Source organism: Haematobia irritans, chromosome 2 (genome assembly GCF_050003625.1).
Source record: "Haematobia irritans isolate KBUSLIRL chromosome 2, ASM5000362v1, whole genome shotgun sequence".
Classification (NCBI taxonomy): Eukaryota; Metazoa; Arthropoda; class Insecta; order Diptera; family Muscidae; genus Haematobia; species Haematobia irritans.
The window spans coordinates 28855381-28873409 of NC_134398.1; the positions used below are offsets into that span (position 1 = coordinate 28855381).

The window sequence follows — 18029 nt, forward strand, 5'->3', positions numbered from 1 at the left end:
CTAACATCAAATAAATCTAGAAAGGCCCATTTATATTAAATTAAATTCGAGTTTATTAAACATTGTGAGATTTTTTTCATGAGCTATTTAATTAAAAACTATTTTGATATGTATTCTTTTTGGAGCTGCTATGAAGAGAGTAAGATCTACTCAGGTTAAGAAGAAGCTTTTCTTTAATTTAAATATTTCTTTTTTAATTTATATTTTTTTGAGGAATGATTTTAAAACCATTTTCTATTTCTCTCTATTTTTTTTTTTGTCATATAGCAAATTGCAGTCGTACCAATTTGGATGAAGATGCCTATTATTGCAATAAAGAATTGGTCCAATTACTTATTTTTGATGCCAAAGTTACCTATTCCAGTTATGGGGTGTGGAAATTTAAAAACGATGAGGAGAAAGCTTTGATCGAACGTTTTGGAGCAAGTCAACGTTTTGTAGCCACCATGAGTGGTTTGACCCGTTGGCAATTTATCTATGCCGAAGATGAGGGCTATAATGAACGTGAATTTGGTGATTATCATACGAAGGCCATTGATGAGACTTGGTATCGAAGTGCCATACTGCAACATCATTCGGAGTTGACAGAAACTTTTGTGTATTCGGTAAAACATTCAGCTGATCCCAATGAACATAAAAGTCCTCAAGTTACAGCCTCACATGCTATATTTCCAAGGGATGGTGGTAAAGAGGCTCCAGCCTGTGTTGTGGGTTTTCAATTTTCCTATGCTCTAATGTATGAACGATTTTACAATATTACGAGTAATGATAATGTAAGTGAAAAAAAAATGAATTTGCAATATTTCAAGGAATTTCGATTTGGATAATTGCTAATTTTCTACCTTCTTCCAATTTTAGTGTAATGGCTGCATCAAAACTTGTAATAGTGATGAAAAGGAATGCTATGTAATTGATAACAACGCCTATATTATTTTGGCCCATAATCCCAATCATACGGGTATATTTTTCGGTGAATACCATGCCGAAATAATGAAGGCCATGGTAGATGCCCATTACTTTAAGGAGATTATTGTCTATGATTATCAATCGTTATGTCCCAATGGCACAGATAAGCATAGTGATGCTAATATTATGTTACATGTAAGTCAAACTGAATATTGGACTGGGAGGATGTGGGCTGAACGAAACTTACCGGAAGATTTGTAGGAATTTTCGATTTTATGTTGGTGATCACAAATTAAGCTCTTTTTTTTGAGATATTGAGCAAAAGAGGTTTCTCATATAAAAATTTCGATGGTTTAGGATTTGGATGGAATTTTCGATCACGAATGAAGCTCCATTTCGCCCTAGGACGCATAGTTTAGGCGATGTGAGCAAAATAAATATTTTATATAAAAATTGCGATTTTTTTTGGATTTTCTGGTGGTGATCACAAATGAAGCTCCTTTTCACTCTAGAACGCACAGTTTAGATGATATGAGCAAAATAAGATGGAAATTTCGATTTTATAAGGATGACACGAATAAAGTTCCTTTTCGTTCTAGATTTTTTCAGATTTTAAACAACATTTTGAATTTTCTGGAGAGGATCACGAAATAAGCTAAATTTCGTTCTGGGCGCCTAGTTTTTGGGATATACGCGAAATAAGTATTTCATATAAAAATTTAGATTTTTATCAGATTTTAGACGGAATTTTCGATTTTATGGGGGTAATCACGAATTAAGCTCCTTTTCGCTCTAAGACGGATAGTTTAGGAGATATGACCAAAATAGATTTTTAATATAAAAATTTTAATTTTTTCCCCGTTTTAGGTGGAATTTTCTACTTTATGGGGGTGATCACGAATTAGGCTCAGTTTTATTCTAGGTCACATAGTTTAGGATAAATGAGCAAATTAAGTGTTTCATATAATAAATTTGTTTTTTTTTAGGATTTGGATGGAATTTTGGGTGTTCTGAGGTTTCTATAGAAAATTTTTGTCAAAATGTTATTTCAATCGAAAAATTTGTCAAAATTTTATTTCTATAGAAAATTTTGTCAAAATTTTATTTCTATAGAAAATTTTGTCAAAATGTTATTTCTATAGAAAATTTTGTCAAAATATTATTTCTATCGAAAATTTTATTGCTATAGAAAATTTTCTCCAAATTTTATTTCAATAGAAAATTTTGTCAAAATTTTATTTCTATAGAAAATTTTCTATAAATTTTATTTCTATAGAAAATTTTTTCCAACTTTTATTTCTATAGAAAATTTTGTCAAAATGTTATTTCGATAGAAAATTTTTCTCAAAATGTTATTTCGATAGAAAATTTTGTCAAAATGTTATTTCGATAGAAAATTTTGTCAAAATTTAATTTCTATAGAAAATTGAAGTAGCTCTTAGTTGGTGGGGAATGTTTGGCAAAATCTACCAAAACATCAAGAATTCTATCAATCTACCAAACAGTAAAAAATTTTTTAGTACCAAACAGTAAAAAAATTTTTTAGTACCAAACAGTAAAAAATTTTTTTTTTTTTAGTAGAAAAAATTTTGTCAAAATTTTATTTCTGTCGAAAATTTTCTCCAAATTTTATTTCTACAGAAAATGTTATTAAAATTTTGTTTCTACAGAAAATTTTGTCAACATTTTTTTTTTGTATAGAAAATTGTATTTCTGCATAAAATTTTCTCAAAATTTTATTTCTATTGAAAATTTGCTCAAATTTTTATTTCTACAGAAAATTTTATTAAAATTTTGTTTCTACAGAAAGTTTTGTCAAAATTTTATTTCTATAGAAAATTTTCCCAAAATTTTTTTCCTATAGAAAATTTTGTCAAAATTTTATTTCTATAGAAAATATTGTCAAAATTTTATTTCTATAGAAAATTTTGTCAAAATTTTATTTCTATAGAAAATTTCCTCAACATTTTTTTTCCTATAGAAAATTTTGTCAAAATTTTATTTCCATAGAAAATTTTGTCAAAAATTTAATTCTATAGAAAATTTTCTCAAAATTTTATTTCTATAGAAATTTTCTCAAAATTTCTATAGAAAAAATTCTCAAAATTTTTGTTTCTAAAAAAAATTTTGTCAAAATTTTATTTCTATAGAAAATTTTCTCAAAAATTTATTTCTATAGAAAATTTTCTCAAAATTTTATTTCTATAGTAAATTTTCTCAAAATTTTATTTCTATAGAAATTTTCTCAAAATTTCTATAGAAAAAATTATCAAAATTTTATTTCTAAAAAAATTTTGTCAAAATTTTATTTCTATAGAAAATTTTCTCAAAAATTTATTTCTATAGAAAATTTTCTCAAAAATTTATTTCTATAGAAAATTTTCTCAATATTTTATTTCTATAGAAAATTTTTTCAAAATTTTATTTCTATAGAAAATTTTATCAGAAATTTATTTCTATTGAAAATTTTCTCAAAATTTTTTTCCTATAGAAAATTTTGTCAAATTTTTATTTCTATAGAAAATTTCCTCAAAATTTTATTTCTATCGAAAATTTTATTAAAATTTTGTTTCTACAGAAAATTTTATTAAAATTTTGTTTCTACAGAAAATTTTGTCAAAATTTTATTTCTATAGTAAATTTCCTCAAAATTCTTTTCCTATAGAAAATTTTGTCAAAATTTGTTTCCTAAGAAAATTTTGTCAAAATTTTATTTCTATAGCAAATTTTCTCAAAAATGTATTTCTATAGAAAATTTTGTCAAAATTTTATTTCTATAGAAAATTTTGTCAAAATTTTATTTCTATAGAAAATTTTCTCAAAATTTTATTTCTATAGAAAATTTTCTCAAAATTTTATTTCTATAGAAAATTTTCTCAAAATTTTATTTCTATAGAAAATTTTCTCAAAATTTTATTTCTATAGAAAATTTTCTCAAAATTTTATTTCTATAGAAAATTTTATCAAAACTTTATTTCTATAGAAAATTTTATCAAAACTTTATTTCTATAGAAAATTTTGTTTCTACAGAAAATTTTATTTCTATAGAAAATTTTGTTTTTATAGAAAATTGTATTTCTGCAGAAAATTTTATCAAAACTTTATTTCTATAGAAAATTTTGTTTCTACAGAAAATTTTATTTCTATAGAAAATTTTGTTTTTATAGAAAATTGTATTTCTGCAGAAAATTTTGTCAAAATTTTATTTCGATAGAAAATGTCCTAAAATTTTATTTCTATAGAAAATAGGAGTAGCTCTTAGCTGGAGCTACAAGACAATAGAAATACAATAGAAAATTGTATTTCTGCAGAAAATTTTCTCAAAATTTTATTTCTATAGAAAATTTTCTCAAAAGTTTATTTCTATAGAAAATTTTGTCAAAATTTTATTTCGATAGAAAATTTTCTCAAAATTTTATTTCGATAGAAAATTTTTTCAAAATTTTATTTCTATAGAAAATAGGAGTAGCTCTTAGCTGGAGGGAAATGTCTGGCAAAATCTACCAAAACATCAAGAATTCTATCAATCTACCAAACAGTAAAAAATCTACCATTTTTGGTAGAATTCTACCAACTGTGGCAACCGTGTCTGGGACGCATAGTTTAGAAGATACGATCAAAAAATTTTTCCCATAAAAAAATTAAAAATTATGTCGATGTTTCGAATTAGTTTAGGAGATATGGCAGAATAAGTTTTTCATATAAAAATTTAAATTTTTTTAAGGTTATAGATGGAATTTTCGATTTGAAGGGGGTAATCACGAATTAGGCGATATTAACAAAATAAAATTTTCATATAAAAATTTTCGATTTTACAGGGATGATGACGAATTAAACCCCTTTAAGCTCTAGTACAGTCTTAGATGGAAATTTTGATTTTATGGAAGTGATCACGAATTAAGCTCCTTTTCGATCTAGGACGCATAGTTTAGGAGGTATGAGCAACATATTTCGATGGAGTGTTGGATTGTTCTAGGGATGATCACAAGTAAAGCTCATTTTCGCTCTAAGAGTTTTAGAGGTAAGGGGCAAAAAATTTCGATTTTTTAAGTTTTAGATCAGCGCTTCCCCATTAGGGAAATTTTATTTCAATAGAAAAATTTTCCCAAAATTTTATTTCTATAGAAAATTTTCTCAAAATGTTATTTCTATAGAAAATTTTGTCAAAGTTTTATTTGTATATAAAATTTTATCAACATTTTATTTCTATAGAAAATTTTGTCAAAATTTTATTTCTATAGAAAATTTTGTCAAAATTTTATTTCTATAGAAAATTTTGTCAAAATTTTAGTTCTATAGAAAATTTTGTCAAATACAGAAATAAAATTTTGGCAAAATTTTCTATAGAAATAAAATTTTGGCAAAATTTTCTATAGAAATAAAATTTTGACAAAATTTTCTATAGAAATAAAATTTTGACAAAATTTTCTATAGAAATAAAATGTTGATCAAATTTTCTATAGAAATAAAATTTTGAGAAAAGTTTCTATACAAATAAAATTTTGGCAATTAACCTCCTATTCTCTCTAGTACGCATAGTTTAGGAGATATGTGCAAAATAAATAATTCATATAAAAATTTAAAATTTTTCATAAAAAAATTAGATTTTTTAAGGATTTGGATAGGATTTTCGGTGTTTGTATGTGTAGACCCAAGACCTTTGTTTTAAGCCCGAGGATATCTTTTATTTACCCATCTAATATTTCCATTTTTTTAATATACCTATAGCCTGTACAATTCTTTAATATGGCCTGGAAGTGGTTGGTGACAAAAATATTCTGGCATTATAGTAGGATACAATGGTGGGTTCAAGGAGCACCATGTAAGTTTATTATATCCCGACTACAACATTTCCCTCAATTCTTAACCACTTTCAATTTTTTCCATCTGCCTAATAGATCTTGATTATGATGAGAACAGCGAAGAGGATTATAGTAACATCAATGAACCCTATTTGCCGGATAAACCTAAAGGCGATGCCGATGGCGATGAAAAAGAGCATATTTTCCATGAACCACCACCAGAACCGGTATATGTTCCTTGTGATAAAATAGCCACACTCTATACTTTGGACCCTGTCGAAGTACAGAAAGAAAGAGATTTTACACATTTACCCAATAGTCGACCGTTTCATGTGAAGAAAATACCCAATTCCAATTTGTTATTAATTGTCATCGATGTCTTGAAACCATCTAAGGGTACAATCAATTTATCTGTGGAACCTAAACCCGTGGAATATGATAATGAATTCCCGTGCTATAAACTCAATATGAGTTTCTATAAACGGCGACGCATTGAGGAATGCTTTACGGAAGATGAACGAGTGAGTATATCATATTTTAATTTCTATAAATTTTGTTATACATCGGAGATGGGGCATGGAAGGAAAATATATATAACCCGAAAGCAGATCGATATTGTTCTGCAGAAACTCTTTTAAAAAAGAGATAAACATCGGACTAACAATACAAGACGTATTAGATTCCACATAACCCACAATTTTATTCGATTTGCTTCCATGCCCTCATGATAGTTCGCATAATCTATAGATAACTAGCGTAACCCGGGCCGCTTCGCTGCGCCTTGCGAAGCGTATTTGTAGGAACATTTTGCGTTAACTTAGAGAACCATATCCTTCGTGCTAAAAAAAATCGAAAAGTGGCTTGTCAAGGAAAGGTATCCTTCTCCTCAACATATCTGAAAGTTAAGCACTATATTATAGTAACATACAAAGAATTACTGTTTCCCATCCAATAACTCGGAAAAAGCAAAAGTAGTAAAAAATTTTACCACTTTAACCTTTGCTAAAACGTTGGAAAATTATGCACCCTTTACGGTGGCTGCCAATTTCATGTACATTTAAGTTCTTTACTAAAAAGAAGTCTGGTAGAAGCCTGTGCAAAATACATAAAATTATGTACCGAGTTTCCATTTATGGACAACCCTCTACTTTCAATTTAAGAAAAAAAAAACGAACAAAAGGGAACCCTCTACCCACCTTTGCTCCACTCCGACCTGATATCGGACTATCACGTACCCTATATTAATTTCACAACTACTCAATGGTCCCTATAAATTCTATCGAAGTAAATCGACAAAGTTTATTTCAATTTTCCCCTTCCCCAATCAGATATTGAAAAATCATATACTAATTTTAAAATCATGTACAAATTTAATCACCTCCTCCCACGTTCCCTGTAAATTTCAAATAGATCGGAGATGTTTAAATTTTGTTCTATTTTTTTAAAGGGACGTCACTTTCCCCGATACAATATCGACAAACACCGTAGTGAATAGCACCCCTAACCTTCCCTGAAAATTCTTGAAACTTTCCTTCAAGTGTGGGGCAAGGAAGGTTGCCTCTTCGTTCATAACCTTCCCCCATTTCCTTTGTAAATTTCAAGAAAACTTAAAAATTTTTTTTGCAGTTTTAGAGGAGGACCTCCTCCCCGACCAAATATTGAAAAGTGATGTAGCGTATCTCAGAAAATGTCAAGCAAATTATAAGCCTAAAGGGGGCGGCCTCTCTTCCGTCCAAATGTCGCAAAATCAGGTATCAACTATTAATATCGTAACCTATCCCCAGTCCTCTGTAAATTTCAAGTAACTCGGTAAAGTTTAATTGTTTCTCTGTATGTACTTAAGAGAAGCGGATGTCTCCCTATGCCCTTTTATTTTTGTTAGAAAATCAGGAACCTGATATAAATTTCATAATCTCACCCATTTTTTCCGTAATATTTCAGTCGGGGGAGTTTAGTTTTGTTTTCACTGTACCTTAAAAAAAAAGTCGGGCAAAGGGGTGGTCCCCCTCCCCGACCAAATATCGAAAAATAATGTAGCGGATTTTTGTCTAGATGCCAACCCCAACATTCAATGAAAATTTTAAGCAAATCGCATAATTTTGTTCCAAGTTTCAAAAAGTAGGGCAAGGGGGAGGTCCCCCTCCCCGTCCACATATGAAATCGTCAGGTACCCATTTTATTTCCATAACCTCACCGAATGGTCTCTGTAAATCTCAGATAATTTAGAGAATTTTAGTTTTTTCACTGTACTTAAAAAAAGCCGAACAAAGGGGAGGTCCCCCTCCGCCACAAAATATCGAAATATAAAGTAGCGGATCTTTGTGTAGATGCCAACCTCAACCTTCAATGAAAATTTCAAGCAAATTGGTCAACTTTGGTCCAATTTTCTAAAAGTCCGACAAAGGGGAGGTCCCCCTCCGCGACCAGGTGTCAAAAAATGAGGTACCCTATTTTCACCACATGGACGCCCCCTACGATCTCTGAAAGTTTCAAGTAAATCGGTTCAGCCGTTTCGGAGCCAACTCGGAACATACAAACAAACAAACAAATAAACAAACATAGATTGAATTTTATATATATAGAGATTTTCTCAAAAATTTATTTACATATAAAATTTTATTTCTATAGAAAATTTTATTTCTATGTTAACATTTTATTTCTATAGAAAATCTTCTATTTTTTTTTGCAAAATTTTATTTTTATATAAAATTTTCTCAAAATTTTGTTTCTATAGAAACTTTTGTCAAAATTTTTTTTTCTATAGAAAATATTGTTAATTTTTTTTTTATAGAAAGTTTTGTTACAATTTTATTTCTATAGAAAATTTTGTCAAAATTTTATATCTATAGAAAATTGTGTCAAAATTTTATTTCTATAGAACATTTTGTCAAAATTTTATTTCTATAGGAAATTTTATTTCTTTGTAAAAATTTTATTTCTATAGAAAATCTTTTAATTTTTTTTACAAAATTTTATTTCTATAGAAAATTTTGGTAAATTTTAATTTCTATAGAAAATTTTCTCAAAATTTTATGTCTATAGAAAATTTTCTCAAAATTTTATTTCTATAGAAACTTTTGTCAAAATTTTATTTCTATAGAAAATTGTGTTAATTTTTTTTTATAGAAAATTTTGTTACAATTTTATTTCTTAATTTTATTTTGTCAAAAAATTTTTTTATAGAAAATTATCACAAAAATTTTTTTTTGGTGTATAGAAGATTTTGTCAAAATTTTATTTCTATAGAAATTTTTGCCAAAATTTTATTTGTATAGAAAATCTTGTCAACATTTTATTTCTCTAGAAAATTTTGTAAAAATTTTCTTTCTATAGAAAATGTTATTTCTTTGTCAAAATTTTATTTCTATAGAAAATCTACTAATATTTTTGCACAATTTTATTTCTATAGAAAATTTTGTCAAAATTTTATTTCTATAGAAAATTTTGTCAAAATTTTTATTTCTATAGAAAATTTTGTCACAATTTTTATTCCTATAGAAAATTTTGTCAAAATTTTATTTCTATAATATTCTCAAAATTTAATTTCTATAGAAAATTTTTTTTAAAATTTTATATCTACAGAAAATTTTCTCAATATTTTATTTCTATCGAAACTTTTGTCAAAATTTTATTTTTATAGAAAATTTTGTCAAAATTTTTATTTTGTATAGAAAATTTTGTCAAAATTTTAATTCTATAGAAACTTTTGCCAAATTTTTATTTCTATAGCAAATTTTCTCACAATTTTATTTCTATAAAAAATGTTCTCAAAATGTTACTTCTATAGAAACTTTTGTCAAAAATTTATTTCTATAGAAAATTTTGCCAAATTTTTATTTCTATAGCAAATTGTCTCAAAATTTTATTTCTATAGAAAATTTTCTCAAAATTTTACTTCTATGGAAACTTTTGTCAAAATTTTATTTCTATAGAAAATTTAGTTACTATTTTATAGAAAATTTTGTTACAATTTTATTTCTATAGAAAATTTTGTCAATATTTTTTTGTATAGAAAATTTTGTCAAAATTTTATTTCTATAGAAAATGTTATTTCTTTGTCAAAATTTTATTTCTATAGAAAATCTTCTAATTTTTTTTGCACAATTTTATTTCTATAGAAAATTTTGTCAAAATTTTATTTCTATAGAAAATTTAGTTAAAATTGCATTTCTATAGAAAATTATGTCAAATTTTTATTTCTAAGGAAATTTTGTCATAATTTTACTCCTGTAGAAAATTTTGTCAAAATGTTATGTCTATAGAAAATTTTGTCAAAAGTTTATTTCTATAAAAAATGCTGTCAAAATTTTTATTTCTAAGGAAATTTTGTCATAATTTTACTTCTGTAGAAAATTTTGTCAAAATGTTATTTCTATAGAAAATGTTGTCAAAATTTTAATTTCTATAAAAAATTTTGTCAAACTTTTTATTTCTATAGAAAATTTTGTCACAATTTTTATTTCTATAGAAAATTTTGTCAACATTTTATTTCTATAATTTTCTCAATATTTTATTTCTATAGAAACTTTTGTCAAAATTTTATTTCTATAGAAAATTTTGGTAACTTTTTTTCTATAGAAAATTTTATCAAAATTTTATTTTGTACAGAAAATTTTGTCAAAATTTTAATTCTATAGAAAATATTGCCAAAATTTTATTCCCATAGAAAATCTTGTCAAAATATTACTTTTATAGAAAATGCTGTCAAAATTTTAATTTCTATAAAAAATTGTAACAAACTTTTTATTTCTCTAGAAAATTTTGTCAGAATTTTTATTTCTATGGAAAATATTGTCAAAATTTTATTTCTATAAAAAATTTGGTCAAAATTTGATTACTATTTTGTTAAAAGTTTATGACTATAGAAAATGTTGTTAAGAATTTATTTCTATAGAAAATTTTGTCAAAATTTTATTTCTATAGAAAATTTTGTCAAAATTTTATTTCTATAGAAAATTTTGTCAAAATTTTATTTCTATAGAAAATTTTGTCAAAATTTTATTTCTATAGAAAATTTTGTTAAAAGTTTATGTCTATAGAAAATTTTGTTAAAAATTTATTTCTATAGAAAATTTTGGCAAAATTTTATTCCTATAGAAAATTTTGTCAGAAATTTATTTCTATAGAGAATTTTGTCAAAAATTTATTTCTATAGAAAATTTTGTAAAAATTTTATTTCTATAGATAATTTTCGCAAAATTGTATTTCTATTAATAATTTTCTTATAACCTTATTTCAATAGATTTTTTTTGTGGAGTGTTCTATTGGTGCTAATTATCACATTTATTTCACAACTAATTTAAATTATCTTTGCATAATTACAGGAAGAGCAATTTACCTATTGTGGTGATGCAACATCGATAAGTTTCAATACGATTGTTATGGGTATAACACTATTCGTTGTAATAATAGCAGGTTTCTTGCAATCCTAAACGAGTTGCAGTAATGATGACACCGTCTTAAAAAAATCAAGTTGTTAGCCAAATTTTTATGTTTTTTCTTTTAAATTAAAAACAATATACACCATAATACATAATCAGGGATATCGAAACCAACCATGAAAAAGCAAGCGGAGAGACAACCAAAAAAAGGACACCTAAAACTAACCCTAAAAGAAACTCCTTAGCCCACAAAAAAAAACAATTTGCCAAACGAATGTACCAAGATTTTTTTTACAATAACAAATTTACTACCATTGAATGCCAAAATGGATATGGCTATAATAAAAGCCACTCACACATACACACACAACGTCCAACGTAAACTAGAGAAACTTGTGAAAGTCTTACACACTACTATTATTTAGTTAAATGTTTTTATTCTAAAATAGTTTTATTTGTTAAAAAAAAAAAAAACAAAAATACCAAAAAACACCAAAAAACAAAAGAAAATCGTTCAGTCGATTATTTTTTTAAGAAAATTGTAAATTTTTATACAAAACAAAAAAAAATACAAGAAAAAGAAAAATCGAAAAAAATTATAGATCTTTTTTATATAAAAAATATTTTTTGTTTGTTAAATATCTTTTTATACAAAAGAAAAAAATAAAACAAGAAACTCCAAAGAATATATACTTTACTTGTAATCAGTGTATGGATAGGTATGTTGCAAAACCCAACCAACACAAAAGAACTACTAGTAGTCTATTACCACCTGAGAATAAAACCACAAAGCCAAATAATAAAAAAAAAAAACAAACTTTGAAGGTAAAGTAATTTAAAAATAATTGTAAAAAAATCAAAATAAAACAACTTAAAGAAAAGCCTTAAATTTCTTAGAAATATTGACTAGATTTATAATTTATTTTTTTTCTTTTTTTGTTCGTTTAATTTTAGTAATTAAAACTTACACAACCACACACACACATACTACAAAAATTATAAAACTAAAGAAACCTAAAATGCCTTTATATATAAAAGAAAACAAAACAAAATTTTTTTTGTAATATTAAGCCAAAGTAACGTTTTGTCTGTATAAAGCGCCAAGCTTTAAAAAAAAAAAAACAAAATTGAACTGTGTTTTTTTTTTCAATATAAAATGCTAATCCCCAACACTTCAGTCAGTGAAGGATTAAAAGAAAACACCACAAATGTTATATAAAAAAATACCATAGCGAGTCACCAAGATGATTCCAAAACGGATGTTCGATTTGAAATACAAAAAAAAAATATTTTTGAAACTTTAATTAAACCATGAAATAAAAAACTCATAAAAATATATATACATGAGCATATATATATGCATACATATAAAACACGAAAACTCCATATTTAAAAAGAAAAATTGTTTTAATATTTAAGTAAAATTAATAAAGACAAAGACCAATTGTTTAAATAAAAACAAATTCAAGATTTTTAGAAGATTTTATTAATCGGGAGAGCTGAGTAAGTATTTGCAGATACTCGATGTGCCCCATATTAGACTTACTTATGTGTGGACCCAAAATACCTCCAGATTTTCAATTTCAGGGAAATCGGAAATGAACCGAAACACACCATCTTTGGTAGACTTATTTGTGGACCTAAAATACCTCTAGATTTTCAAATTCAAGCAATTCGGATAAAAATCGCCGTTTCTAGAAGTGCAAGAAGTCAAATCGGGAGATCGAGCTATATGGGAGCTATACCGTAACATGTACTGATACACTCCTTATTCCGCACACTTGTTTATGAACCCAAAATACCTAGAGATTTTCAATTTCAGGCAAATCGGATAAAACTTCGGCTATCTAGACGCTCAAGAAGTCAAATCGGCAGATCATGCTATATGGGCGCTATATCGAAACGTGAAACGATACGCACCATATTCGCCAAACTTATGCGTAGACCCAAAATATCTGCAGAGTTTGAATTTCAGGTAAATCGAATAAAAATTGTGGTGTCTAGAAGCCGAAGAAGTCAAATCAGGAAATCGGGGTATATGGGAGCTATACCAAACCATGGACCTATACACACCATATTCAGCAAACTTATTTATGGACCCAAAATACCTCTAGATTTTGAGATTCAGATAAATCGGATAAAAATTGCGGTGTCTAGAAGCCCAAGAAGTCAAATCAGGAGATCGGGATATATGGGGGCTATACCAAACCATGGACCTGTACACACCATATTCAGTACACTTATTTATGGACCCAAAATACCTATAGATTTTGAAATTCAGGTAAATCGGATAGAAGCCGTAGAAGTTAAATCAGAAGATCGGGATATATGGGGGCTAAAGGGTGATACGGTCAAAATTTGTTCAAGGTAAAACGCGTGTAAATCGGTGAAATCGTTTGTTTAAAAAATCAAATTAAATTTCTTTTTCAAGTTCAATTAGTATAAAATTCAGGAAAAATATTCAGTTAGGCTATCGCTTTTCCAAATCCGAATTGCCGGGCCTCACGCTTGACACCTGCCATCAGATTTTGTACAGCCACTTTGTCCACCTTCTTCGCCGCAGAAAGCCAGTTTGCCTTGAACTGCTGCTCGTCCTTAGCAGTTTTTTTGGTCTTCTTTAGGTTCCGCTTGACAATAGCCCAGTATTTCTCAATTGGGCGGAGCTCTGGCGTGTTGGGAGGGTTCTTGTCCTTGGGAACCACCTGCACGTTGTTGGCGGCGTACCACTCCATGGCCTTTTTACCGTAATGGCAAGATGCCAAATCCGGCCAAAACAGTACGGAACAACCGTGTTTCTTCAGGAAAGGCAGCAGACGTTTATTCAAACACTCTTTCACGTAAATTTCTTGGTTGACAGTCCCGGAAGCTATGAAAATGCTGCTTTTCAAGCCACAGGTACAGATGGCTTGCCAAACCAGATATTTCTTTGCGAACTTTGACAGTTTTATGTGTTTGAAAATATCTGCTACCTTCCCCCTTCCTTTTGCCGTATAAAACTCCTGTCCCGGAAGCTGCTTGTAGTCGGCTTTGACGTAGGCTTCGTCGTCCATTACCGCGCAGTCAAACTTCGTCAGCATCGTCGTGTACAGCCTCCGGGATCGCGCTTTGGCCGTCGTACTTTGTTTATCATGGCGATTTGGAGTCATTACCTTCTTGTAAGTCGATAGTCCGGCTCGTTTTTTGGCTCGATGCACGGTTGTAGACGATACACCCAGCTTATTTGCGGCATCTCGGAGAGAGAGGTTAGGGTTTCGCTTGAAACTACCGGCAACTCTCTTTGTCGTCTCAGCGGCTTCCGGTTTTCGATTTCCCCCCGATCCAGACTTCCTGGCTGTCGACAAACGTTCCCCAAACACTTTAATTACATTTGTAACGGTTGATTTGGCAACTTTTAGCGATTTTGCCAGCTTTGCGTGTGAGTAGCTCGGATTTTCGCGATGCGCGAGCAAAATTTTGATACGCTGCTCTTCTTGCTTGGACGGCATTTTGACAACTGAAGAGTGAATTCCAAAATCAAAATAGGAGCAACATTCTACACACACACATCTTCAAAATGAGGGGTGTTCAGGTTTTATAAATGCAAAATTTAAAGAAATACGTCAAGTTTATATTGACCAAATTTTGACCGTATCACCCTTTATACCAAAACGTGGACCGATACACATCATTTTCGGTTCGTCTATTTATGGCCCCAAAATACTTATATGTTTCCAATTTCAGGCAAATCGAATAAAAACTACGGTTTCTAGAAACCCAAGACACCAAATGGGGGGATCGGTTTATATGGGAGCTATATCAAATCCTGGACCGATATAGCCCCTATTCGAATTTGGCCTGCGTTCAGACAAAAAACGAATCTGCCCCAAATTTCAGGACGATAGAACCGTTATTGAAGACGGTGGCGTGATTACAACAGACAGATAGACGACCAGACGAACTGGCTTATCTTTTTCCCGGAGTTTTTTCATTTCCGGGAAAACGCGAATTTTTTTTAAATATTCCGGAATACCGATCAAAGAAAAACTTCCTTTATGTTTGACACGTGAAAAATTAATAGTCTATAGTATGTTCTGTTAGGATATGGCCTCTAACAACCATGCAAAAATTCGTCAATATCGGTCCATAATTATTTTTTATTATTTTATTTGCAAAATATTTTATAAATAAATTTACAAAATATAGTTTAAAGGTGCCTAATAACTAGATCATATGCACCTGTCGGTGTTTAAGCATATGCTGTTTGTTACAAAAGAAAACTAAACTATTCAGTTGTCGTAAATAAGAATAAAGAAAAAAAGGATAGGTAATTTATATACTTAGAACACTAATTAATCTATTGACATAAGAAAAAGTAGAAAAAGAAGTTTAGAATAATTAATAATGAAGATACGAATTAAAAAAGATTATATGTCAATATCATCATGCGCGCGAATAGCAACATGAATCTTTGGAAGCATGTCACCATTAGAGCAATCCAAAATCAACTGAATAGATTCATCTATTCTAGACGAAGGGCATATTGAGAGGATATGCTCAACAGTAAACAAATCGTTACAAAAATTGCACTCCCTAGGCTCCGAATCATCATAATAGTGACGGGTGTTAAATATTGCCGTGCCAACTCTAAGTCTGGCTAAGAAAATGCATTCGGATCTACTTAATTGAGGTGCATAATTCGATCTGATAATGGAGGGGTTTATAACTATAAGAAAGGAGTATGATCGATTCCAGAATTCACGACTACGAAGTGCCCTAAAGGATCCGTACTGTGAGATTATCGAACTAGAAAAGCATGGCGGCTCTACGATATCGGAAGAATTTAAGGCACGCTTAGCGGCCACATCCGCACATTCGTTGCCCTTTATCCCAATATGTGATGGGATCCATAATAAGACAAAATTCATCTGTTCACAATTGGAAAAAAATATGGTTGAACATGGACTTTCGATTGGGTTTGATGGCCCTTGAAACACTGAGGCTGTCCGTACAGATCAGTGTCCTTCCCGGCCGAACTGATGCGTATGTCATAGCAGATATGACAGCCGCCAGCTCAGCGGAAAAGACCCCAATACCGTCGGCCAACCGGCACTCACTAACAGTATCAAAAAGGCAAGATGAATTTTGTCTTACTACGGAAAAGGATGTGTTAAAACCATCAAATGAGCCATTCGTGTAGAGGATCGTCCGTGGCCCGTAGGAAGCGATCCTATCGGCCAAGAGGGCCACACACACTGAAGGATTCACGAAGTCTTTCCTATGAGAACTAAGACCAATATCAACAATCATATTCGAATAGACAGAAATAGGCCCTCGGGCCTTTGACGGAAGGATAATACCCATATCATGTAACCGACTCACTATACTACTGATGGATGACTTACCAGAACCATTCGTACCCACCTGTTCCCAGAAGATTTCATGGAGACCATCACGTGGTAATGTCAAAGCCGTCGCCGCCAAGTTCACGGAGAACTTTTCAACCAACCCATCGAAGTCGCTATATCTACATTCAATCATAAGAGCGTCCGTTGGCGTTGACTTCAAGAGACCACTTGCTGTACTTAAGCATTTATTCATGGCTACTTCAATCTTCCTAATGTTTCTCTTAGAGGTGTAACCATATATCGTTATGCCATGAGAAAGAACTCCTATAACTAGAGCACGGCAAATATCTAAGGCAGTGTCGATATGTGGCCCTTTTCTCTTAGAGCATATGAGTCTTAAAAGGTTGTTGACCTTACTAAGTCTGTCAACAAGATATGCCACGTGTCCGTTCCATAATAGATTCCTAGAGAAAAAGATTCCTAGAATACTCATCTTCGATTGAATGCATATATCAAAACCGGCGAGTGAAAAATTATCGTTCCCACAATTTCGTTTCCGGCAAACATAAAGAAACTCAATTTTCACCTGAGGAATTTCCGTCCATAATTATATATAGCCCCCTTATAAACCGATCCCCAGATTTTTAATAATAAACCGATCGCCAGATTTGGCTTTCGGAGTCTCGGAGCAGATTTCATCCGACAAGGTTGAAATTTGTTCTGTTGTATTAGTATATGGCATCTAAAAACCATACAAAATTTGTCAATATCGGTCCATAATTATATATATATATAGCCCCCATATAAACCGATGCAAAAATCCTTACTTGTTTCTATATAATTTTTACTCGCAGAAGTTCGCAAACAGTCCTATTGATGTACGTATATGGCTTCTAACATAATTGGGACCACATCGCTTTCTTAAATATATAGACTCCTCCATATAAACCGATCCAAAACGAAATTGGCTTATTTAGATATTTGATATGACTTTTATCTAACGTAGACTCCATACGGACTAAATTACATTTTAGAAGCCAATATTAGGATATTTTTAAGATATCTTGCCATAGACAAATATTTGACTCCTCTAATTTCGACAACGACAAGGTTGTTCTTAGAAACAGCATAGGGTGATATATCAACTTTACTCACCTGCACAATCTTCATTTGGAGACCAAGAACTTGGCGCATCAAGGTATAACATTCTATATCACAATTTCTTGCCTAAACATCCATCGCCTAGATAAGCCAACCAAAAAGCCCTGTATGAGTCATTATACAACGCAGGTCTGAACAGAATATAAAAGGATATTGTAGCTAAAACGACGATGAAGTAGTCCTTGATACCCACCATCACTCACAGCGCTACGAGGGCTCGAGTAATTTTGATCCAACTGGAAAGTTCAAGCTCCTACGTTATCAACGACCTTTTGATACAAAATCACATGCCCAAATGCAAAGATAAAATTGCGTAAAATTGCGACTTACTAGAAACGAACCTTCGAATGTGAATATTTGTTTCCCAATTGAATTTCTCAATGCTTGACTGATAGAATATCATATGAATTTCTTGTCCATGGGTCATATGATTTTATGAGATTTGTGTGTTTCCA

General features: G+C 29.8%; 1 protein-coding gene across 2 annotated transcripts in view; it reads left to right on the top strand.

Annotated features, from left to right (window-relative positions):
• Positions 1-12552, top strand: part of Ca-Ma2d (Ca[2+] channel Muscle-specific alpha2/delta subunit) — a 49717-nt gene extending 37165 nt beyond the window's left edge. For both annotated transcript variants that reach the window (XM_075293663.1, XM_075293664.1), the window contains 5 exons: positions 268-773; positions 859-1101; positions 5635-5728; positions 5805-6229; positions 11033-12552. In XM_075293663.1, the coding sequence (XP_075149778.1) occupies positions 268-773; positions 859-1101; positions 5635-5728; positions 5805-6229; positions 11033-11140 (1376 nt within the window). In that variant the 3' untranslated portion in view covers positions 11141-12552. The remainder of the gene's footprint in view (positions 1-267; positions 774-858; positions 1102-5634; positions 5729-5804; positions 6230-11032) is intronic.
• The last annotated feature ends 5477 nt before the right edge of the window (positions 12553-18029 follow it).